General features: G+C 48.1%; 1 protein-coding gene across 1 annotated transcript in view; it reads left to right on the top strand.

Annotated features, from left to right (window-relative positions):
- Positions 1–26,155, top strand: part of LOC135827918 (uncharacterized) — a 78,369-nt gene that overhangs the window by 39,097 nt on the left and 13,117 nt on the right. Inside the window, exons 21-36 of the mRNA XM_065340355.1 lie at positions 751–880; positions 6,020–6,092; positions 8,138–8,327; positions 12,850–12,947; positions 13,358–13,498; positions 16,228–16,300; positions 17,381–17,496; positions 18,662–18,904; positions 19,282–19,389; positions 20,417–20,530; positions 20,841–20,978; positions 21,733–21,861; positions 22,512–22,682; positions 23,244–23,404; positions 24,886–24,982; positions 25,945–26,082. Of these exons, the coding sequence (XP_065196427.1) occupies positions 751–880; positions 6,020–6,092; positions 8,138–8,327; positions 12,850–12,947; positions 13,358–13,498; positions 16,228–16,300; positions 17,381–17,496; positions 18,662–18,904; positions 19,282–19,389; positions 20,417–20,530; positions 20,841–20,978; positions 21,733–21,861; positions 22,512–22,682; positions 23,244–23,404; positions 24,886–24,982; positions 25,945–26,082 (2,120 nt within the window). The remainder of the gene's footprint in view (positions 1–750; positions 881–6,019; positions 6,093–8,137; positions 8,328–12,849; positions 12,948–13,357; positions 13,499–16,227; positions 16,301–17,380; positions 17,497–18,661; positions 18,905–19,281; positions 19,390–20,416; positions 20,531–20,840; positions 20,979–21,732; positions 21,862–22,511; positions 22,683–23,243; positions 23,405–24,885; positions 24,983–25,944; positions 26,083–26,155) is intronic.

Raw genomic sequence — 26,155 nt, 5'->3', positions numbered from 1 at the left:
GGGACTGATACTACAGGACCAAACTACCGGACCAAACAAAAATTGCTTCAACCGGTCCTGTCCAGCCTACTTCCGCAGAACTGTGAAGTTAAGTTTAGTACGGTTCAGTTCGGTTCTCTCTCTCTCTCACTCCCTCCCTCCTTCCCTCCCTCCCTCTCTCACTCTCTCTCCCTCCCTCACTAACTCCCTCACTCCCTCCCTCCCTCCAACCCTCCGTCCCTCCGTCCCTCCCTCCGTTCCTCCCTCCGTTCCTCCCTCCTTCAGCCCCTCCCTCCCTCCCTCCCTCCCTCCCTCCCTCCCTCCCTCCCTCCCTCCCTCCCTCCCTCCCTCCCTCCCTCCCTCCCTCCCTCCCTCCCTCCCTCCCTCCCTCCCTCCTCCCTCCCTCCTCTCTCTCTCTCTCTCTCTCTCTCTCTCTCTCTCTCTCTCTCTCTCTCTCTCTCTCTCTCTCTCTCTCTCTCTCTCTCTCTCTCTCTCTCTCTCTCTCTCTCTCTCTCGCCCTGCCTCTCTCTCTCCCTCCCTCCCTCTATCTTTCTCTCTCTCTCTCTCTCTCTCTCTCTCTCTCTCTCTCTCTCTCTCTCTCTCTCTCTCTCTCTCTCTCTCTCTCTCTCTCTCTCTCTCTCTCTCTCTCTCTCTCTCTCTCTCTCTCTCTCTCTCTCTCTCACACACGCACACACACACACATCCCCCCCACACACATGGACACTCATACATACTCTATCTCTCTCATTTTTAATATTCGGCTGTTGGTAGGTTTCATTGGATTGCTGAATGGTGGAAGTGTTGTTGGCTCGCCCCAAGCCACTGCCTCTGCCGGTATTGTGGCTATGCACACGGACACCAATCTCAACCTCTACTACACTGGGCGTATCTCCAACATAAGGTAAGCATAGTAAGCCGTCACATTGAGAGATGGACAAGAGGATCTTTATTGCTTCAGCAGTGTGCCGATATGCAGCAGAGGTGTGAGGAAATAGGCCATTAGGAAGGAGCCAGGTACTTAGTGTGAAGACATGTTGCGAGGGAATAGGCGTTAGGAAGGAGCCAGGTACTGAGGGTGACGATATGTACATGGTGAAGTGTGAAATACATACCTGGAGAGTACTGGTGAGCCCTTTATTACCAAAACAGCTCGCTGTGTACAGCACTGGGTACCTATAGGTGTATGGCGTATGCTGTTACAAGCAGAGTGCTGAAGTCCCAGCTACTACCACCGCTCTGCTTTGCAGCAGTGCTTTCGTTAGTGCATGCACACTCTCGTACAAGTAAGGCAGAGGAGAATGTTATTGCAGCTCAGAGTTTCATGCTCTCGCCATGCACAAATATTCCTGAGATGTATAGTCACTGAGGCTGCTCTACGGAGAAACTGAATACAAAGGGACTGTTCACTGTTCTAAACCCAGCGTCTGTGAGACTTCTCCCTTTGTCCCCTTCGTTAGGGGCTGTATCTGCCACTGGACACTTGTGTTAGCTGTTAATCGATGGTCCACCGCTAGATGCAAACGAGAGTTCACTGGGACAGTGTTCGTTGATATGTCGAAAGCTTTCGACCGTGTTAAGCATGAACGTCTAGTTACAGTTTTGTTTTCCCTTGGTATAGCTGGAACTGCATTAGAATGGTTCACTGACTATCTCTCAGGGCGTTTCCAGAGTGTCAAAGTTCTTGACTCTGTTAGTGAAGCCGTCAGTTGCTCCCGTGGTGTTCCACAAGGTAGCGTCCTTGGGCCACTGCTTTTTGTGCCCTACACTAGTGAACTCCACACCATACTGCCACCGTCTGTACAGCACCAAGAATTTGCAGATGACATTGTCATTGACTGCTCCCATTTTGATCCTGCTGTAGTGTGCAGAACCTTCTAGCAAGCCATGACAAACCTTGCTACCTGGCTGGAGGACATTGGCCTGCTCCTCAATACTTCCAAGACACAAGTGCTCTTCATCCGGCCACGAGGCGCGGCTGCAATACAACCGGAGGTCTTCTGCAATGGCGAGAAACTTTGTGTGATCCATACAGCCCAGTACCTTGGTTTAGTCCTGGATAATGATTTATCCTGGGCTCCACATGTGGAGTATATTGGTCGCAAGACAGCGCGAACAATTGGTCAGCTCTGGAGGCATGGACGAGGACTGAGTTTGCTTGCCCGGCGAACGTGGTTCCTGAGCATGATCCTTTCCCAGCTGTGTTATGGTTCAAACAGTTTCTTTCCAGGACTTAGCGCACACCTGCTTGATCAGCTTGTAAAGATGTTCAAGGCTGGCATCTGTGCCACCTTGCAACAGCGGCTCTTGACTCCAACTGCCCCGCTGCTCTCTCTGCTCAGCATTGTTAGTCTACCACATACATCTACACACAAAATTGTCGTATTTGTTCATCGATGCATTAAACTCCTCCTGTAGCCCCCTTCTTCAACAATTATTCACTCGAATAGCCCCAGAGACTGTTCCGGAGGATCAGGGCACCACACGGGGACAAGTGTCGAACTTGCTTCAAGTTCCCTTTCTTCGTGGACCTGCGGGACGATCGACCATGATGTATCGGGGACGCATTCTCTGGAACGCTCTCCCCTCTGATTTTAGAGTGATAGGTGTCCCTGGTCCCTTCCGAAAAGCTTTTTCTGCCATTGATATACTTACCTTGTGAATATCCTCGCTATACCTTTATTATCTGCCATAAACTCCAACCTTCTCATCTATCAATCATTTGTGCATGCATGTCTATAAAATCAACCACGTATTCCTGACTCCATGAAATTGTCTTTCTATTCTTTGACTACATGAAATTATTGTCTTTCTATTCTGACTCCATGAAATTGTCTTCATATAATTTTTTCCTTTTCTTCTTCTGGTCCTTTCTGTCTTATATTATTATCATTTCTTGTTTTCCCTTGCATATCATCCCTTCATCATTCTGTGAGAACCTGTCCTATGGGCAGGTGAGAAGGCATCTCTGCCTGTTCATTTGGTGAAGTAAAAGAAACAACAACAACAACAACAAAACGACACCAGCACAAAAAGCCGCTGCCCTCAACGAATTCTTCATTTCACAGAGCAAGCTGTCCGTGGCCAATGCGAATGAGCAAACTCCAGCCATCAACACCACCCCTGACATCCTCAGTCCCCTTCAAGAAATCTCGACTTCCCAAGCTGAAGTCGAAAAACTCCTCGGCGGAGTTGAAAGCCCCGGGTTCGACTCTATTCCAAACCGCCTACTCAAAGAAGCGGCTAAGGAACTTGCACCGTCGTTATCGTACCTCTTTAATCTATCGTTCCAAACCGGAGAAATCCCACAGGAGTGGAAAGATGCCACCATTACTCCAGTACCCAAGCCCGGTGACCCAACCCAACCAACAAATTACAGACCCATCTCTCTCTTGAGCACTACATGAAAAATCCAAAAAAAATTGCACATCAACTCCTCTACAAGCACATCACACCCCACCTGCCCAACCAGCAGTCCGGATTCCGTGAGAAAGACGGCACTGAGCAGCAGCTCGCCCGTCTCGTCCATACCCTCTCCACTGCGAGAGACGACGGGAAATACGTCAATGCCTGCTTTTTTGATCTAAGCAAGGCCTTCGATCGTGTGTGGCATGCAGGCCTTCGAGCAAAACTCTCCCACTATGGTGTCCAGGGCAACGCCCTGGAGTGGTTCCGACGGTACCTGTTGGGGCGTCGGCAAAGGGTCCAGGTGGATGGCGACCTATCGCCTTTCCTCGAGATCCCTGCCGGCGTCCCTCAGGGACTTCTTGGGCCGCTTCTATTCCTCGTCTACACCATAGACCTTCCACATGCATGTGAGAATCCCGGCACCACCTGTAGCCAATTTGCAGATGACACCGCTCTGATTTCCATAGCGAGAACTCTTCAAGACTGCACCCGAAACCTACAACAGAGTGTCACCGCAGCTGAAGACTGGCTTCAAAGATGGCACCTGCTGGTAAACACAAAGAAAACAGTCATCCTCCCGTTCTACCACAATAACCGCCCCCTGAACAGCTACCCCAGATCACCCTCAGGAATAGTCCGCTTACCGTAGCACAAAAACACAAACACCTCGGAATAATCTTTCAGCATGACCTCCGTTGGACGGAGCATGTTGAATACATAGTCAAAAAATCACTCAAGTCTTTCAATATTCTTTTTAGACTAAAGTCTACACTCACCAGTGATGACTTTATCTCACATCTATCAGACATACATACTACCTATATTCTCATATGCGAGCAATGCTCTCACACCCTTGTCACACACTTCCCTTGACAGGCTAGAACGACTCCAGCGGAAAGCCGCCAGGATATGTCTCCACCTTCCCCTTTACACACACTTAGAACACTCCCACCTTTTGCATCGCATCAAATGGCCAACATTATTTTCACGCTTTAAAGTTAAACATATACTCTTCGCGCATTCTCTGCGCCACAATTATGCCCCACCACATATACTCTCGCTGCACACTGTTAGCAACGTGCAACCTTCGTATAATTTACGTCGCTCTCGTACTTGAGACTTGCCAACTCCGCGGACTGACCGCTGTCTCCTTTCTCCCCTGTACAAGGCCCTTCATTACTTTAATTGCTTGCCCACCCAGCTTCGCGAAATCCCTTCTCGTACTCCCTTCAAATCCCAGATATCCCTGCTGTTGCACAACTCTGTATGCTCGTGTAGCGACCACCCCTGCCCGTACACTTTTAAAGTACATAACTCTGTATGCTCTTGGAGCGACCACCCCTGCCCGTACACTTAAGTAGTCATTAACCCCTCGGCCCTGCCCACCCAATTCTTCCTCACTCTTTCTCCTATCTCACACTATTATCTCTTATTGGCCACTGGCTATCGTGAGAATAAAGATTTGAAACAACAACTGGATTTACCGGGAGCTAGCGGCCGTTGTGAGTTCACTTCGGGAACAGATACAATAATGCATTTTACGTTTCTGGTGTAGATTTCAGTTTCTCGATGGATGGAGAGTCCCCATGCAGCTAGGCAATGTGTTATTTGTTTGTTCTACCATACCCACTATTCGATGAAATTTCCCGGATGACCACAGAGGAAAAAACGTTTCTGTATATTTTGTCGGCACAGATTTCATCTCTCCAGCGCCTTCACAACCAAGGCACTGCAACCATATATTCATTGCTTACAAACCCTATATGACAAGCTTCTTACTGCCAGCCGCGTAGCATTAAAGAGAATATTTTCGTTGGATAGAATGACTCCCACCACTCTTCTATACAGTCATACTAACTTGTACGCCCTTGAGAAACGCCTTAACTTCAAAACCTATGTATTTGTTTACCGCTGGCTGAATGGACTTGCTAGTCCTCTTCTGCGAGACCGCTTTACCTTGCGCGCCCATGGTGCTCGCACTGCAGCCACCACCCATGGCCAAGTCTCTGCTGCTCTTGTTCTGCCCCCCGCTAACACCCGATATGGCTTTAGTGCAATTTCTTATTTGGGCGCTGCCAGTGGAATACACTTCCACCGGCTTGCCGCATGTCTAGTTCACCAGCTGAATTTCGCTCATCCATCAAATTATACCTAGGGTTCCCTGTAAAAAGGCGCTGACGCCTGTTGGGAATCCCCTAGTAAAAGAAGAATAAATAATAACAATAATAATAAACCGCAATTATCGCTTTCCAAATGTTCGCCATTAGGTCTCCGTTATTGGGGCTTGGGTACAGATTTCTTTTCAGTATATTATCATATTGTAATATTGGCATCATTGGGACGTTTGCATCAATTTCCCGCCGTTGAGTTTTGCGGGGCAAGTCCACTACAACCATACACACCTTGGTAACTCTACATAAAAGGTCATGGACGTTGCGAGGTCATACTCGTAAATGTACTAAAACCGGTTGTACCTGCCAAGTATGGGGTAACTTGCCCCGCAAAAAGGTGGCAGCCATCTTAGATGCATACATTGAATTCCATTGTACTGTATAATGATAGCAATGCCATTCCCACTGTCACTCATTTCACCATGGGTATCTGTATTGAATGTGTTGTCAATGTTGCTCTGCAGCGAGGCTAGTTTTGGTTCAATGCAGATGTCTTTCTCTGATGGACCGCAACTCCTCATGGCTAACACAACCGCGGTGAGATATGCGAAATTAACTCAATGAGAATGCAGACGATTGCAAAGGGTTGTTTCAATTTGTTCGCATGACCCTCTCAGGAAAACAGAAGCTCTTGTTTGCCTCTTCTCATATGACCAATGTAGTATTACCAGAGAGCAATACGAGTAGTGGGAAAGCCCTCGTCTATACTATTGCCTTATGGGTGTTCCCTGTACGGGTTTGTCGTCTTCAAACAAGAAGAAATAGGGCCCAGGCCCGTCACGTGCCGCCAGCGATGAAACCGTGACCTGCTGCTCGGTGGAGCTTCCTTCACCTCGCCCCCCCCCACACTTAATGCCACATGATATGCCAACGCTTACTTGCATGCTGTGTTGTATCTGATTGTGGCCCTGTGGATTCTTGTAAAAAAAGATGGGCGTGTGCATCAGTATTGCAAGGAACCAGCCAGCCAGGTACGCACCGGTCCAGTTCGATGGGTGTGTGAATAGGTATTGCAAGAAACCAGCCCGCTAGGTACGCACCGGTCCAGTTGGATGGGTGTGTGCACCTGGGTTGCAAGGAAATCAGTCAGCCAGGTACTCTGTCACCTGGTAGAGGTTGGGTGGCTCTGGCCTGTATGGGAGCATGCTCACCTAAACTAGTCCTATCATGTCAGGGTGTATTGTATGGTGTGTGAATGTGATGCCGTAAACCAGGGTCCTGCTTCTGACAAGAAACATTTGCTGTTTAGGAAATCAGCCTAGGCGCTCACTCACCTGGTAGAAATTGGGTGTCCCTGTGGGAATATGTTCGCCTAAACTAATCCACATTAGGGCGTATGGTATGGTGTATGATTATGGTGTATGCTGGTGATGCCGTAAACAGGGTGTTGGCTCTGACAAAAAATGTTAGATTTTTAGTAAATCAGACGGGTTTGAGCGATTCAACGTTTTCCACTCCATCCTCCAAGAACACCTCACTCCACATAATCATTGGCGGAGTTGGTGGTTCACAATGATGGAAGTTTGCAAAAAATCAAAATTTGAGATTCACCGCCTCTCGCAAAAATCGCAAACATGTTTGCATCTCAAGCATTACCCATTAGACAATATCTAGTACAGCTGTATGAGTTTAACACCATATTGTCGAGCTGACATACTGACGTGGACCTGGAAATCCAGTCGATTGACCGGGGCCGGCGCCCTCAGCGCATACAGAACGCTGCATGCAGTGCACATGTTGATCCGATGCGACCAGCGCGCTGCAGCGCATGAAATGCATGTGTGTACCGCTTACCCACGGCTGCATGGCCAGCGCCCAGGGGCCGCTAGACGTGCGACCGGATTTCCACCTCCACAACAGTACAATGTAGTTCACCTTGTTACCGTTTTCAGAGGGAAGTGAGTAGATCAGACCCACCAGAAAGTGGTCAAAGACGGAAATCTCATTGCTCCTTTTACCCATAGAGGGTGGTGGCATTCCTACAGGTGCGGAAAACTCCCCCTCCTGCCCAGTCTCACGCAAACCATGATATTAACTGTTTTTGAGGGAATGAGACAAACGGGAAAAGTCTGAAGAAAAAATTGACTGTCACCACCAGTCCTCGAACCAGGGACCCTCGCTTGTAGCCAGCGATGCTCTAACCACTGAGCTATGGTGTAGTCGTCAGACCATGACAGGGAATTTTCTAGAACCGCCCCAACCGGTTTTTGACCGGTTGGAATTGTTGGCGACCGGTTGAAAAGTTACAAATCAGTTCCAACCGCCCGTACTTTTCTGTGGGTGAATGGAGCTGTGAATGGTCAAACGCTTTTTTCTGGACGGATACTTCCAGCGAAGCCGCGTGGGCTGGTACTAGGGTCACGAGTTTGTACGGCTTGCTACACTCCAGCACCAAGAAATCTGTTAAATTGCTGTCGAGTGCCATATTTGGGTTGTATTTTGAAAAATTTTTCCGGGGGACCCCCGCACCCAGACTCTTCATTGGACCGAAACCAGTTGGAAATTCGTCCTAGAATATACCCTGCATTATGTTCAATTTTTTTTAACTGTTTTGAATTTTGTATTTTTCTGTACCGACGCAGGCCCATGGTAACTTTGCACTCAGCACCACGCAGCTGAATGAGCTGTACACTTCAAGGACCAGTATTGATGTCAGGCCGCCACCAAGCAACTCCACTGGCTTTACACCTAGTCTGCTGGCTGGCCGAGTAGTTCGATTCGGGCCGTTGCAGGACCTAGAGAACTACCTCCGAGGAATGACGACTCTAACAGGTGGGCATGACTCACCAAATCTGTTCTTTGAGTACCGGATTTTACAACGGTACTAGCATGGGAAGAAAAATAGAAAATTCATACTCTTAAACACCCTAATCAGGACTCGCTTTAATTTGATCAAGAACCAGTTTTTCGTGTGTATGTATGTGTGTGTGTGTTTGTATGTGTGTGTGTTTGTGTGTGTGTGTGTGTGTGTGTGTGTGTGTGTGTGTGTATGTGTGTGTGTGTGTGTGTGTGTGTGTGTGTGTGTGTTTGTGTGTGTGTGTGTGTTTGTGTGTGTGTGTGTATAGTAGCGTGTGACTCTACAGGAGTCAGTTAGGAATTTTGTAGCTCTCATCGTTTGATTAGTTTTTGTTAGTTTTCAGTTCTCAGGGACGACTCTGGGCTTCCAGGGTCGTCCCTGGGACAGTTCCCAGTAGAAGTCCACAGCGGAAAGTAAACAGAGCAGATTACAGGACGAACTTCGGGTGTCATCACTCTGACTCTGTTTTCCGCTGTTGGACCCATCGCGAGGCCTTGCAAGCCCGCGAATGGAGCCATCTACCGCACGCAGTAGGAGACGAAAGGAGTTTACCCTGAGCGGTGGGACGTGGAATGTCCGCTCATTGCTCGAAAGTGAAGGACCCGTCCAAACAGCATCCACTCGACATCAAGTAGCTGACGACAAGAAAATTTATCGGATAATTCAAATTTTCAAACGTCTTGGATTGGAAATAGTTTGTCTTCAAGAGACCTACTGGCTGGATAAGAACGTCTACAATATCAACGGAGCAGTGCTAATTTTGTCTGGAAGACCTTCACCTGGCGAGGGAGAGTCGTGTCGAAGGGGTGAAGGTGTTGCGATTCTGTTGCTGGGAAATGCAGCTCGCGCGTGGCGTGACGGCGGTTGTCAATACGACGCCCGCAGCTCTCGGATTGTGTCAGCGCGATTGAAGTTTGATATTCATGGGTGTTCACCGGTATGGTATACTGTCATCTCCGCATATGCTCCGACGTTCGCCAGCAAGCGAATGGCCAAGGAACAGTTCTTTGCGGACTTGCAAGCGACTTTGCCACGGATGGGCACAGAAAAGTTTATTCTGTTGGGTGACTTTAACGCCAGAGTTGGATCCCGTACGCATGCTGACGCTGATGAGTGGTCGGGGCCCACATGGAGTGGGTGAGATGAACTCTGCAGGACGTGAGCTGTTGGATTTTCTTGCAACTATTCAGGCGATGGTGTATAACACATGGTTCTGCAAGACAGAGGATAGGAAGTGGACCTAGCAACATCCAAGGTCAAAGAGATTTCATTGTATTGATTTTGTCATCACGTCACAAGCTGACTACCACCAATGTATTGATGCTCAAGTTATAAGAAGTGCGGAATGTGGGAGCGATCACAACCTGGTGGCTGCGCGTTTTGTAGTAGGCCGTCTGCAGCGCCGCTCGCGTTGTGTGCAAACGAAGAAATGTAAGCGGTTTGATGTTGCACGTTTGAAGGATGTCCACAGCACTGACTCATCTGGAAACATCACACGAGTTGCTGATGTCTATCGTGAATGCCTCACAAACAGTCTGCAACAGCCGAATGAACATACCACCGTTGAATGCAAATGGTCGAGGTTGCGCACCGCGGTCACCGAGTCTGCAGAGGAGACCCTCGGTTTTCAGAAACGTCGTCAACCAGATTGGTTTACTGAGAGCAAAGATACCCTCGAACCCTTGTTGAATGAAAGGAATCAGCGATAATTATCAAGAATGGATTTCAAGTGGCAGGTCTGATGACACGTGGAACAGGTTCAAGGCTGCCAGGAGTAAGGCAAGAGCTGCTGTCCGCTCTGCCAACAACTCCTGGTTCACCAACAAAGCCTAATCTCTTGATGGTGCACGGTTCAGTTCCTCACGGGTGTGGGCATGTGTTAAGGATATGCAGGCTGCCAAGCAGGGATTACGCCCTGTGTCTACTGCCGCTATTAGGGATGCAAATGGCAACATCTGCAAATCTGTGGAGGAACAAGGTGGACGATGGTACCAACATTTCGATGGCGTACTCAACATCCCTAGCACATTTGATCCATGTGCCATTGACGAAATAGACCAGCAGCCTATCAACCAGAACATCGCTGGCAAGCCGGATGCACCAGAGATGGCGCGAGCTATTCGACAACTCAGCAACGGCAAGGCCGCTGGCGCCTCGGCTATCCTGCCTGAGTTGGTCAAAGCGGGTGGTGAGAGTTTCATGGAGGCACTGTTGAATCTGTTGCACCATGTCTGGGATGACGAGGCTGTTCCGCAGGAATGGGTAGACTGCAATCTTGTGCCAATCCCAAAGAAAGGTAACCTCTCATTGTGTGATAATTGGTGTGGCATATCACTCCTGGCTGTTGTTGGGAAAGTTGCTACTCGAGTACTTCAGTCCAGATTACAGATTATTGCGGAGAATATTCTACCCGACTCCCAGTGCGGCTTTCGTAAGGGTCGATCTTGCACAGACATGGTGTTTGCAGTTCGCCAAGTCCTGAAGAAGTTGTACGAACATCGCTGCCCGGGATACGTTGTCTTTGTTGATTTACGTAAGGCGTATGACTCAGTAAACCGTGAATGCATGTGGCTGGTTCTCGCGAAGGCAGGGGTCCCTAGTAACATCGTAAACATCATCAAGTCGTTTCACACCTCCATGTCGGCTAATCTCTCCATCGGGTCAACACCCATCCAACCCATTGCAGTGAAGAGTGGTTTGCGGCAGGGCTGTTGTATGGCACCAGTCTTATTCAACATATTCATGTGGGCTGTTTTCCAGAGATGGTCCAGAGTGGTTGAGCATGTGCCTGGTATCGGCGTCCCGTTGGCATTCAATCCTGGGGGCTCGCTTTATTTCAAGAGAAAGCGTACTGACGATCAGACTACCATCAACGACTGCCAGTTCGCTGACGACTCTGCACAGTTTGCCACTACCCGTACTGCTGCTGCTCTTGCTCTGGATATGTTCATCGATGTCTCGTCTGCATTTGGTCTGACGGTCAATCTGGACAAGACCAAATTTATGGCGGTTGGCTATGGTATCACGGATGATGACCGACTTCCTCTTCCTGTGAAGAATGGCACATTGGAATGTGTGCGTGAGTTCCGATACCTGGGTGCTGTTATCCATGATTCTGGCCGATCTCACAAAGATGTATCGACCCGTGTTTCATCTGCCTCCCGTGCTTTTGGAGCGCTCCGTCATGCTGTCTTCAATGACCACAATCTCTCTCTGCGCACCAAGCGTCTGGTTTTCGAGGCCTGTGTTCTGTCCTTACTGCTCTATTGTGCGGAGACGTGGGTACCGCTGCAAAGTGATGTGCAACGGATCACGACCTTCTACTACCGGTCGCTTCTTTCCATCATGAGTGTTGCACAGCGGGATGTGTGGGACTTGAAGATAGCCAAGGACACGATTCTGAAAACATGCTGCAGCAAACCCACTGGATATCCCGACCGCCTCATGCAGAGAAGACTGGAATGGCTTGGGCACGTGGTACGCATGCCTGAGGAGCGGATGCCGCGGATGTTGTTATTTGGCACATTGCTGCCCACACGCCCAGCGTGTGGCCCGCGGAAACGATGGCGCGACGCAATTAGAGTCAACCTGCGACTAATAAACATCGCCGACGAGTCATGGTTTGACACAGCGCAGGAACGATCTGAGTGGCGGCAAGCTTATCGAGCAATACAACCAGCTCAGAAACCGGCTCGGGAGATAGTCTGCGAGGTGTGCCGGCGTGCATTCGCTCAGCAGCAAGATATCGCCCGCCACAAGTGCATCATGGAACGGCGTAAACCAGTCCAGCAGCAAGCCAACAGCCGCCAGTGCTCCCAGTGTCACCGATGGTTTCGGAGTGCGGGTGGCATTGCAGTCCATCGCTGTGTCCAGTCCAATTCTGCCCCGAATGTTGCCAATGCCATAAGCTCTTCACCTGTACGCCTATGTATTCCGAAACCGTGCTATAATGCTCACTGTCCCATTTGTGAACGCTGCTGTAAGTCGATCCGGAGCTTTGCTATCCACAACTGCAACCGATCCACCAGGCGCCCAACTGCTGATGAAAGGGACAAGTTCCAATTGCAATGTCAGAATTGCCAGAGGCGTTTCAAAAGGCGAAACGACTTATCCCGTCACCAACGCTCATGTCTCCTCTCGTCTCCGTCTCGCTCAACGAGAAACACGTGACCTACATGGCAGTGTATACCAGGACCAGGACCAGGTGTGTATGTGTGTTTTGTGTGTGTGTGTGTGCGTGTGTGTGTGTGTGCGCGCGCGCGCGCATGTGTGTGCATGGACGCACGTGCACGTGTGTGTGTGTGTGTGTGTGTGTGTGTGTGTGTGTGTGTGTGTGTGTGTGTGTGTGTGTGTGTGCAATAGACGAATAGCTCGGCGTTGTGGGAAGCCTATTCACTTCTCTTCTTCAGTACATTTATAGACAACCAGCCGTACAACAGTGACTTGATGATCGATTGCTGCTTTAATCACTGGCTGACAAACTCTTGTTTCTTGCAGGTCAGTTGAATCTTGCCATAACACCAGCATTTTGCCAGTCTCCCAACTCCTCCAGCTGCCAAGGTCAGGGTGGCCTACTGCAGCTCAGATACAACCAAGTGAGTGAGATACATGTATGGTGCATTGTGGGTAGATTTGCAGGGAGGGGAAGAGAGAGGTGGGGGGGGGGGGGGGGGGGGGGGTGTAGAAAAGTTGTGCAGTATGGACGGGTATGAAGGTGGTTGAACAGTGCAGAAAATGTTGCTGGTAAACATTCAGCGGAAAGTGCAACGTATGGTAGCGTGTAAATTTTCCCTTGACCCCGTTTCACTTCCCTTTTATGATTTTTCCCAGCCACCCTTCCAGGAACCTTCCCCGCTCAGCATCCATTTACTTTTGGAAAATCTGGAAAGGGGAAGGGAGGGAGGGAGGGAGGGAGAGAGAGGAATTGCGATCAATACAAGCAGACAGACAGTTAGCTTGTCGTAACAATGCCCTGCTGCATGCTGTGCTCTCCTGTTTTCAACAGACCAGCTTACGGCTTACGATCAGTCTGTACGTGGGAGGACTTGCCAATGGGATTGAGCAATGTGGATTCTGGTCTTCAGGCAAACTGATCATCGATCTCATGCCCTTGGTGGGAAAAGGAGTCTATGCTGGCTCGGTCTTTGTAAGCATCTACGTGCATATTGCACAAACACAATCACACACACACACACGCACGCACGCACGCACGCACGCACGCACGCACGCACGCACGCACGCACGCACGCACGCACGCACGCACGCACGCACGCACGCACGCACGCACGCACGCACGCACGCACGCACGCACGCACGCACGCACGCACGCACGCACGCACGCACGCACGCACGCACGCACGCACGCACGCACACACACACACACACACACACACAAACACACACGCACACACGCACGCAAGCATGCATTCATGCACGCACGCATGCACGCACGCACCCACGCACGCACCCATGTACGCACACACACACACACACACAAGCACACATGCACACACACACACACACACACACACACACACACACACACACACACACACACACACACACACATACTTCCTCCGTATACAAAAACTTCGTGACTTTTTTTGAACGGTGTTTTTGAGCAAGAACCTGCTCAACGAACGGCACCAAAGGCTGTCATCGACAGCCCACGTCCATGTCGAGGTTAGTTTGGTTGATCCCGAACAGATTGTCCACGGACGCTATGCGTGTGAGGACGTTGCCGACAGAAACTCAAGAGTCAAATGCAAAAAAACTAACACTTGCTTGCTCGAAACTGACACAGTGACGAAGTGTAGCTCGTGGCTGGAACACGGAGTCACGCGGCACTCGCTGCCCTAAAACTGGCCAGGCTCGTACTTGCGGTGCGCGGCCCCATAGATCTAGGCAGCGTGAGAACATAGATTTGTTTCGCTCGCACCGCAAGATGAAACATTTCAGTCGTCGTGCAACCAGCGCAGACTCAGGATCAGAATGTCGATGGCCTGGCTTTCTTCGCCTCTCTCCAGTCAGTCGTCTCCTTTGTCGTCAAGAGGAATCTCCTCGAAGCCATTGTAGAATGCTTGGGAGGATTATCCTGGCGCGAAAATGCGAAGCGTGTGGATGTGCTTGTACGACTCGTTTCACGGCATAATGGAGGTCGCGGGTTGGAACGACTGAATATAGTCGACACTGATGCGTGCACAGCTCTAGAGATGAAGAGGACGTAGCCAAAGTGCAGCGTCGGATCATCACTGCAGGTGACAAGAATCTAAACGAAATGCGAGCAGAAGCAGTGACTGTTGGCGATGCGGAGTCAGCGTCGTCAGGTGCCAATGACATGAGCGACGAAGACTCTGAAAAAACTCAATCTCATTCGTCTGAGTTGCTTTTTTCTTTGTATATAGCTTGTAAACAGGTTAGACAATGCCACGAGTGTTATTTCGAGTCAAACGGAACAATTCCAGAGCTGTGCGCAGCTTTAAAAAAAGTCACGAAGTTTTTGTATACGGAGGAAGTACACACATACACACTGCATGTAAATCATAGTACGGTAATCACATGTTCAGTCACATGATCCATCACCTCACAAATCACATGAACACGCACATGATTGCATATATTTCTCAACTTGTTACCTGTATAGACATGGTCTCGTAATAGTAGTTCCATCATTCCCTGTAACATCGCTTTAAGAAGGGAACGAAAACCAAACAAAATCAGATAGCTGTGTCTCCTAAGCTGGTTGTGCTGGATGACTTTGATGCATGCACATATTGCACACTATCATGTAAATTAATAATGCAATTCCAACTCCATCACAAGTGCTCTCTGGCCGTTTTAGTAAATGCAAATTTCCCTCTCTATCTAATTCCTCTGCGTCATAACAATTGTCGCTTCCCAGAGCGATTTTTCAAATTCATTTGTCCAATCGAAGCAAAGAAATCAGCTAGAAATTGAGGTCGAGGATTTCTGACGGACTAAGTTTAAGTTTGTGGCATCCCGCTTCGCTGTACATGCCGCTGAGGTCGACATCCTCACCAGACTTTGGAGGCAAACCCTTCAGTACTCAACAAGACGCTGAACGAGACGCGCGTTCAAATTCAGGTCATGAAACTTCGTTTTCAAGCGATCCATGCCTCCAGGTGGCAGGCTATGATGGCTAAACAGAATTTTTGAAGTACACCATAACGACGTTGCAGCAGGATAGGGTAAGCAGCTCTGCACCTTCTTTCCTTGACGAAGGCTTTTCTGATTTTGTTGGTGTTCTCAGACCTGCTACCTTTGCAGCAAGATGCGCCGCACGTAGGGATTTTTCTAGGAATTTGAGTACACCTTATTCTTGCAATCGTCAACTTCAGCATTTCAAATTCAGGGGAGATACTAGGATACAAATGCCCGAGCTTGCAGTCTTGACAAATGCCCACTCAAATGATGTGGGCTGGCACAATCTCCAGAAAAATATACGCGCTCTGGGGCGAAATAGTGCAGAGTGCGACAAATTTGTTTGATGTGGAAAAGAGCTGCGACACCACCACGGCTTCCGTGACAAGTAGACATTGCGTAGGAAGGGTCGTACTAATGTTCGAACACAGAAAACAGCGATTCAGACAGTCCGGCTAAGACAAGCAAGGCACACAAACTGCGACGTGTGAAGTGACAATTGTAGTGACGCGGACCAAGTATCTTGCTCTCTATCTCTCTCTTCTTTCCCAGCCTCTTAGACACTCTCTCTCTGTCTCTGTCTCTCTCTCTCTCTCTCTCTCTCTCTCTCTCTCTCTCTCTCTCTCTCTCTCTCTCTCTCTCTCCATGCCTGTGTGTATATTTGCATGGGCGCTCTGCAACCTTGCCTGTTCTCTCACCTGGACCCGTCATCAGCGCACAATTAATGTCTATCTTAGCCGTCAGCAGCAAGACCTCTTCAAGGACAACAAGGTGGAGTTCCGCACATGTAAGTTCTTATTGATTTTCAGGGGTGGCTTCATCGGTTTTGTTTCTGGATTGCTAGTATGCAGCATCCCGGGGTCACTTAAGACTATGGATAGTACTGCTGTTGTATGTGAAGAAAATTATTATTGTTATCAGCCTTTTCACGTTGGCATCAACAAGCAAGCTTGGCTAGTCTTCGCTTAGGCCGAATGGAATGAAGAATGAGTAACAAGCAGGGTCAAGGAGGTGCTTATACGCATGCAATTGCAGATCAGACAACACAGAAATATGAAAACAGTCCTAAAACACACACGCACTGTCAACTGTCCCGGCCATGATTTCAGTATCGTGCAGTACTCGGCAGTTATCGGACTTTATTTCCTGAAGTGCAACCCATGCCCTTCCAGGTATTGATCACTTTGTGAGCAGAGAGGACTCAACCTACCTTGTACCGTATGTAAGTTATTGACAAGGGTATTTTTTCAGGGTTGGGATATTGTGATCATGTGTGAGACTCAGCCCTGGGATTGGAGGCCGGGGCGAGAGCAATACCCAGTTAGGATGTAGATTTTGGCTGAAACCTTTTGGAGTCGGGAATCATGGGAGATGCGGAAGGGAAAAGGGCTCCATTGGCTCACGGCGAAGTCCGGGTTTCAGTTCCTGGAGGGAGCACATGCATAGCGTTTACCCAGTAAGCAGTTGGTGTGTTGTGTCCATTGGCCGTTGCTGGTTTTGATGCTACCATAGCAACCTGACGCTTACACCACTCGCCAAGCAATCAGCATGCAAACGAAAAAGAAGTTCTTTCTCTTTGGCGCCAACTGCTTTGGTGTCCGGCTGGCCAACTCAGCCGTCGTCGATGGACGACGTAAGACCCTGAACTACCACAGTGGTGATATCCCCAGTGCGTTGGTGTTGCGATGGCAACCGGATGTGCTGATGTTCTCTCCGTTGCTTACATTCGTGAATCGGAAAGCTTCTTTTATGGGCAAAATATGCACAATGAATGGAAATGCAACACGAAAATTGGTAACAAAAAAAATTGGCAAGCCTTACGTGCTGGCATTTGTTCACGGTCTGTTGTTTTCCTGTTGTTTGTTAGATTCGCTTTCCCACAGCAATACCCTCGGGCAATTTGGTTCTCTGGTCTACAACGAAGTTGTCCATTTAGTCAGCAGACAGGCACTAGCTATCACTGTCAAGATCGAGGAGAACACGGTGGGTACAACCGCTGATCGTTTGGAATCGTTCCTCTCTCGCCGGGCCTTTGTAACAGTGGAGAGGACAACTTGGGAGTACAGCCAGGCAGCAATAGAGAGTATATTGAAAATGGCAGTTCATGATAATTTAGTGCTACAGTAAAACCTGGTTCAAGCGACCTCTGGGTTTAGCGACCACCTGCTCTTAACGACCATTTCTTCATGCACCGACAGTTCTACACAGACACTGTGGGACCTGGTTCTAAAGACCACCTGGGTTTAACGGCCGCTTTTGCTTGCACTGTGGGGTGTCGCTTAATTAAACCAGGTTTTACTGTATTTTTCGTTATCCTTACTTATTTCACCCTAGGTACAGGCATTGCTGCCTTCTTGCTGTACTGTGGGGTGTTGTGAGCTAGCTGAGTTTGAATTTGCCTTTGCGCTCAACTAGCTCAGACAGCTCTGACAATGCAGTAGCTTGGAATTACACAATTTGGCCGTGTTTGTTATATCCAAAACCCATTTCCGGCCATATAACAAATTTACCGTATATTGGAGATACTGGCCGAGGCGCTTATTAGTTCACAAGCCCCAAAATTTCACCCAATTTGAAAAAATCCACAAAAAAGTCCCGAAGAGTTTTGGCACTTATTTCAGATAGGTGGTAATAAAATCACGGTTATTATTTCCGACCACACGGTATCGTCCCCAAGAGTGTGCAACTCCCACGTACCCTGCTTTGAAGTCACATAATAGACTTTCAATGGGAGTACAATGTAGGTGAGGTTATAGCAGTATGACAAGATTATTTTTTTAACCGAATCCAACCTTAAAATCAGGTTTGTGGAAGCTCAACTGAGATGTTTGAATAAATCATCTACCCTGTACAAAGCACCCGTGTCTGAATGAAGTCTGCACCTCCGGTGTCCACGGCAAACTGGTTTCTTTTGACATCACTGACGTTGAATGCTTTCACCTTGAGAATGGGCCATGTCCGAAAATTTGGTGAATTTTAAAATTATTTATTTATTTTGAAGTGACGTGTGCGGCGAAGAGACCGTATTTGGAAAGTTCGAGTTGAGATACTCTAATGTATGGGTGGTTGCACTGGCGTCTGTGAGTTCTTAGAAACGTTTGTCACTGACGTTGTCTGTTCTTGTTTTCATTGCCCGTCGATCATGCAGCCCAACGTGTTTGTAGCCATAATCCCGGACAACTTCATGTTCCGAGCGCCCGGCTTTCTCACCTACAAGTTTTCCAGCGGCGACACCATCAATAACATCAGCGTCTTCACGACGTATCCGAACGGCACGCTATACACGGGAATCAATGGCAGCTACGTTCCCGACTACGAAATTGCGAGCGTAATGAACGTCGAACTGGATCTGTACGTCAACAACCAGTTCCATACCCAGCTTAATGTGACGGTATGTACAGGTTCTGGAGCAGTGTGGTTTGACCAGCAATCCAACCCCACAAGCTAGCACATAGTATGTACTCTTGGTATCACCCATAACCATGCTGGTCGTACGGGATATTGAATTGTCATTGGCAATAGAACAACCTATGTGCTCTCATAGAACAAGCTGTTATTTTCGACGCGCGTAGCAGCAGCGGAGAGAGAGAGGTGAGAGAGAGAGAGAGAGTGAGAGAGAGAAAGAGAGAGAGAGAGAGAGAAACTGCACGACATATTGGACCATGGCTTTAAATTCGTAAACCAAGTAAGACGGGGATGCCCGCATGGCCTTGGTCTTGGTATCATTGCACTCATGAAGTTACAATGACCTCTCTTTCTGACATTCAGGTTGACATCCTTGATATCAACGACAACTACCCTGTTTTCACCAGTGCCTCTAATGTGACCGTCAATGAGGACATCGGTCTTGTGCCAGACTCGGCAGTCATTACCACGGTGAGTGTCTGCCTGTGATGGGGGCGCTGTCTTCTCCAGCGGTATCTTGACCTCTGCATGTGGGATAGTTTTAAAACACACAGGCCGGCAGAGTTAGGGAAATTTGAACAATGGTGTCTTCGCACTGCAGAAACAAGCCCGCTTTTAAGACTCATTTGCGGGGGACATCAGGCAATCGGGGTGTGGCATTTGATGCAGATATGAGACACGAGTTTGCAAAAAGTCAATTGAGGGGGGCCAACAATGCTCTAACTGGTGTGTGTTCTTGGTGCAGTATATTCGTATGCCCAGCATGTCCTCTACTTTCTGTCTTTGCAAAAGTACACTTCTACTGGTGGTTACTTTGGGCTCTTTTCGACAATTTCTGCATTAGTGGACGTCCTGGAAGTGTAGTTGCAAGTCGAACACAATAGACTTGCACAGCAGTGTATTGTGATGAGTCATTCACACAACCCACGGACAACCCACGGAAGCGGAAAGGTGGTTCTTGACCAGGGAGTTGAACGACTCCTTGTTCTTGACCTGCCCGGTACGCGAACCCGTCGAATTTCTTTTCTTTTCTTTTTTTTATTGGCACAACCTCTGGCTGGACCAGAAAATGTTCTAACTTGGGAAAATGCCGAAAGAAAACTAAATTCTTATAATAGTATAATAGTCATCCAATCATCCACGGCTCACACAGCTCACCATCGGCTGACACAGCCCACCATGGGCTCACACAGTTCACCATGGGCTGATACAGCTCACCATGGACTGACACAGCTCACCATGGACTCATACAGCTAAACATTGACTGACACAGATCACCATGGCCTCACACAGCTCACCATGGGCTCACACAGGGAATGAGTCCTGTATGAGAAGGGAACGAAAACGTTTGGTTGAGAAAATCTTTGATTTGTTTTTCTAGACTGATGTGGACAGCGTATAGGTGAATGACTATTGTGCTATTCTAAGAATTGGAACCCTTCCAAATTGTTATACTGAAAACTAATTGTGCATATTTGCTGTGCTACCCCTTTTGCAGATTGAGGTTTCTGACAGTGACATCACTGCTATCTATGGATTACCACTTGTCAGCATTCTGAATGCAACCAACGAAATCGGCAAGGACAGAACAAGCTATTTCTCCCTCAGCCAGGTCAGCAAATGATGTGAATTCAAGGGTCGAGTTGATAAATTTTGAAGTCTGTGTTTGCCAATCTCAGGGTTTGAGTTATATGAATTTTGGTTTTTGTGAATTCTGGAGTTTGAGTTTGCCAATTTTAGATTTTGATTTGTCGAATTCTTTTAAACTTACAAGCAAATGGCTGGTCTTCTTCGACATTCTTTTGACAACTCACAACCCACTTCTCTCTCTCTCTCTCTCCCTCTTTCTCTCTCTCTCTCACTCTCTCTCTATCTATCTATCTATCTCTCTCTCTCTCTCTCTCTCTCTCTCCTAAATGCAGTCGAAGGCCGGCGGCCCAGCTAGCATCAACCGTACTAAAGTACTGGATTACGAAAGCCCTGGTGATCGCTGGTTCAGGCTGGAGTTGCAAGCAATCGACGGAACTCCGCAAGACAATAATCGCAAGTCATCAGTCACCGTAAGATGGGGGGGGGTTGGTCGCCTTTTTTCACTATGAACACAAAAAAACAAGAGAAAGGGGATGTTGGGACAGTTTGCCGATGTACTGAGAGCAACTCTACGGACCAGAGGTCTCCGTGTTGACGTTGCAATCAGGCATCGTAAATGGGGAAAGTGGTTGAGGTGTTGCAGAAGAAGACACTAGAACAGACCGAAGAGGGTACCATGCTCTGCTTTTGTTTTGTCTTCGTTCTCTTTCTGTGATGATCCTGGAAAAAGCCACTTGTACGGGCAAGTCCTCATGCATACCATCAAACTAAAGTGATTGGGGAAATCAAATCAAAACAAAATTTGGACACAAAAGCTATACAACATTGGCATTATTGTTTAGACCAGGAGGTGATCAGGGAAATCAAGTCAACTCAACTCATTTGTGAATGATTCAACACAACAGCAACTTTACGTTGATGATTATGTTGTTATGGACTCAGATGGAGAGCCAAGGTTTAATTTATACAAAAGAGAAAAACCAAGGAACTACAAGTTACGCTATACTGTCCAGTGTCCACTAACACCACCAGTTACTAAACAATCAGCTCATGCGATAACATTGCACGACACTGACCGGCGGTACTGACGTTCTACAACTAACTGGCTAACAGCTCTAGCACATCTTGGACGCGCACTCCAACAGCCTTCCAACTTATGTCTTATTCTCCTTCTATCTATCTATCTATCTATCTCCCTCTCTCTCCTTCCCTTTGCTTCTTCAGACAATCTTCATCTCGCTGAAGGACCTGAATGACAACCGTCCTATGTTTGACCAGAAGTTCTACACCGCCAAGGTCGAGAAGACATTAGCAGTGGGGCTAGTTATACTCTCGATTGCCGCTACTGATGCGGTAAGTACGAGGATAAAAGAAAACCTCTTTAGGACGAACTGCAGGTGATCAATGGTATTTGTGTACTATATAGGGAGGTATTTGTATTCAACTCGGATGGTGAGCCAATTAAATTATGGTGAAAAAGGAGCAGGAAAATGTCTCCAAATGTCTCAGTACTCCTTGTCAGTTTTGTGCCATTTTGTCGCGCTCGCTGAACGGATAAGATCTGGTTACATTGGTGGACAGTTAGTCATAACTCATAACACTTCTTCCTTCTCCTTTTCCACCGGTATTTTTATTCTTATTGTATACCCAGTAAAATACAGTCATTTATTTAATATAGGGTTTGGAATTCTTGTTCTTCTAAAGCGAAAGTTTGTCTCAGCAATGTTCATCATAACGAGGTTTCACTGTACCTGGCCTAAGCCTGCCGTGTCCAGCCTTTCCTGGCCTCTCTTGGCCTTGTCTTGCTTCCCTCCTAACTTGCTCTACCATGCTAAGCACTGTCTCCCCCCAGACTTCCCGTTCTCCCTCTAGCTTGCTCTGCCTATCCCAGCCGTGCCTCGTCTTGCCTTGCCCGGCAATACCCTGCTCGAGAGTTAGAAGTAGAAGTAAAGTACTCAAGATGTAGTTGTGAGTAGGTATTCATTTTTCTTGCCCTTGTACAGGACTCTCTTCTAAACAGTCAGCTAGCCTGCAGTGTTGCGACAACAGACGGTTCCCCGCCTCATCTCTTTGCCGTCAGCACAGTGAGGGTGGGCAGCCGGTACGTCTGTGAACTCAAGCGCAATGCCACGCTGGAGTTGGAAACACGTCGCCACTACAACCTCTCACTGACGGTAAGGTTAGCAACTTGTACGGCTACTTTCTACGTGAACCTACTGTAGGTGATCAGCGGCTATCACCTTGGAAGGCCTTTTTTCCTCTTCCTTTTTCTCATATCAGTATTTTCATCACTTTTGCAAGAACTGTGGCAATACGCTCAGTGAGAAGGCAGAGTTTACATGCGCTCATGGTGAAGTGAAATAAAGCTAAACAACAAACAACAACAAAGGCTATTTTCTAAGTGAACATACGTGACTAGTTTGGTTTCACCATTTAGGGTTAAGCGGATTGAAGGATAGAGTGGAATTTGAGAGTTTACACATGTTATGCTTTCCCTTTATGGACTCCAGCATGTGTGTGTGTGCGTCTGTGCATTCATGTGTGTGTGTGTGTGTGTGTGTGTGTGTGTGTGTGTGTGTGTATGTGTGTGTGTGTGTGTGTGTGTGTGTGTGTGCGCGTGTGTGTGTGTGCGTGCGCGCTTGCGTGTGTGTGCATTCATGCGTGTGTTCACATGCATATCACTCTCAAATCCCCACCCCACCCCCTTCACATCTCTATCACACACAAACGTACAGGCTATAGACATGGGACGCCCAATGCTGAGCCAGTCCGTCCCAGTCCATGTGCAAGTGGTCGATGAGCCGTTCAAGCTAGTCGTGCAATTCCCACCGCCGTTCCTGACCGTTTACAACTCGTCATTTTTCATCAGCAGTCTTGGCAACACGGCGAACTTCAGGTTAGTCCTCCATGCCTGACAAACAACACTCTCATAGCAATGGCACAACCACGTCCTGATGTCATGCTGTCTGACGAGTGTTTCTTAACACGACACTCTAAGTAACAACAGAACAGGTTTTGGTTACTGTTCTTGCTGTGTGAGTATTGCATGGCTGGCTCTGTCCACTGCACATAGAGCACTATACACAACCTGAGTATTGCATGACTGGCTCTGTCCACTACACATAGAGCATTGAACGCAGCCTGAAGATCTTAGACAATTGCCTTGTCTTGTTTGGGAAATTTTCTGGAAAGAACTCCAGAACGCCCGTGATCGGCAGAGTCAGCGCCGGTCCCAGGAAACGTCGGACGACGCAAATGCAAAAAATGAGCATAGGAGGCTTAATCGTGCTGATTCGGGTCGTGCTACTGCAGCTGCACACATGGAAACTGTGCGGTCTATGGTAGAGGAAAAGAATCATGCAATGGTGTTCTCTTTGTCATGGTCGTGGACCGTCTCGGACAGAATCTGATACTTCGGTGAGAAAAGAACTGGCATCCAATATTCCAGCACCAGTTTATACAGCCTTGCTAGCTGATGGTCTGGAAGCGTTCCAAGCGGAGTATAATTTAGAAAAGATAGGAGAATTGAAAACATCCCTATGCTTTTTTTGCCTAGGTCATCAAGGTGGTAGACGCTGTCGTATTACCCTCGACCGCATCTGCCCCGTACCGTACCGTACCATCAAAGACGGCTAGCCACAAACAGCTGGCCACTATATTCAAATAGGGCTTTCGAATGCAAGATCATAACGTGAAGCAACTTGGAAGAATTTGCATCTATGCGAAGTGTATAGCGATATCGGGTGATGCATGCAGGGCGATAGTGCGGGTGCGAATCCCAGGTTATGTCTTGAAAAAATAGGAGAAATGAAAAATTTATAACATCCCTATGCTTTTCTTTGCCTAGGTCATCAAGGCAAAAAAGCATAGCATAGGGCCCTGAGCTTCCAAGCTCTCACGTGGGGTAGAGGAGTGCAGTTAGGAGCGCAGTGTTGAGTGGTGGACTGTTCCAAAAATGCCTTATTAATCAAAATCGTTGTGCCTGGCTGAAGGACAGCATTGAATGCAACAACAACTTGTTCACATAGTGTCACAGGCCGTGCATGTACTTCAGTCTGCATCTCAACTCATCCACTCAATGAACAACTTGCCACTTTTTTGTTCTGTGTACGGAAAATCAGGGCCGTTTGGTGAACTTGGATATCCTCTTTGTTTTCACTGGTTTGAGGGAAAGTTGGAAACGGGAAATCCCCTTTGGCCGTGAACATGGATGTTGGAAATCACTTCCCAAATGCGCATACGAATCTATGTGTCATGATGTATTGTTATTGCTTAGCAGATTATTGCAATGGTAACCACTGCTTGAATGGAAAGAGATCACTAGTCATCTATTCATCCATTCTCGTGTTTTGTTGTGTTGTCCGGTGTCTGTTTCAGCTTCACGACGAACAATGCAAATAGTATGAGCAGTGTGGCATTTGAATGTCGCATAATCCAATCTCAGCAGGCTTGTCGCTACCGCCGTGCTGCAATTGTGAGTTTTTTTTCCAGGATACACACAACTTATTGGCAGGCACATGGGTCTATCATGGGGTGAGATGGTGCTGGAGGTGTCTGCCATGCTCAACCGACCAGAGGTCCGGACAGTTCCCAAGCCCATTGCCGCTGCTCATGTATTACCTGCTTACATGTTTGTGTGCACGTAAATGCATGTGTGTTGGGGAGGGGCCGGGGGGGGGGGGGGGGCAGAATCCTACCCGCTGTTTGAAGTGCTGTCTCTTTCTCTCTCGCTCTCTCTTTCTCTCTCTCTATCTCTCTTTCTTTCTTTCTTTCTCTCTCTGTCTCTCTCTCTCTCTCTGTCTCTCTCTGTCTCTGTCTCTCTGTGTCTCTCTGTGTCTCTCTCTGTCTCTCTGTCTCTCTCCCTGTCTCTCCCTGTCTCTCTCTGTCTCTCTGTCTCTGTCTCTCTCTGTCTCTCTCTCTCTATTTCTCTCTCTCACACTCACTCTTTCCCCACACCGCCATTCCTTGTAGCATTTTTGAAGTAACCTATTTTGTCAAACCACTGATTGTGATACAGAATGTGAAGAACCATTTGAAACAAATCCCGGGAGAGAAGCTCCAAGACAGGATGCTGTTCCGTGCCTTTCCGTAATTTTGTTATGTACCAGGCATCTAATGTATGCGCAGTGTACTCACTGTTGGCTTGCCTCATCAGCACAGGTTCTTTCTTGGAGCCCCTTCTCTTCGCATTGTTGTGTTGTCCTGCTATTTTTCTCTCCTCTTACAACGAGTAGGTTGTGTCTACAGTAAAACGTTTTAAAATAAGGTAAGCGTAGTGACAAGAAAACTGTATCGGGATAGCCAACACTACAACAGACATACGATAAGATAATCCCGAAGCCCTCTTGGAGTGCACTTATAATGGAGACTGGGCTTCTACAAGAGACTGCGCTTGCTTATGGAGGCAATACAGTATGTGTTTGTCTGTGCTTTCAGAGTGCGTGCTCCAAGACATGCGGTCAGGGTACTCGCACAGTCACTCTCGTTGGTCAGTCGCATGGCCCCCCGGTGACAGACCCTGCCTGCACGTTCAAGATCATCACGGAACCGTGTCAGATCAACCCATGCCCAGGGGTGAGTCGTGCCATCTACAGTGGACTGTTGATCTATAGCAAGCACCATTGTGCAGGAGAATCAGTTCTTTATA

Source organism: Sycon ciliatum, chromosome 12 (assembly GCF_964019385.1).
Source record: "Sycon ciliatum chromosome 12, ocSycCili1.1, whole genome shotgun sequence".
Lineage (NCBI taxonomy): Eukaryota > Metazoa > Porifera > Calcarea > Leucosolenida > Sycettidae > Sycon > Sycon ciliatum.
This window is presented reverse-complemented; position numbering and strand designations above follow the sequence as displayed.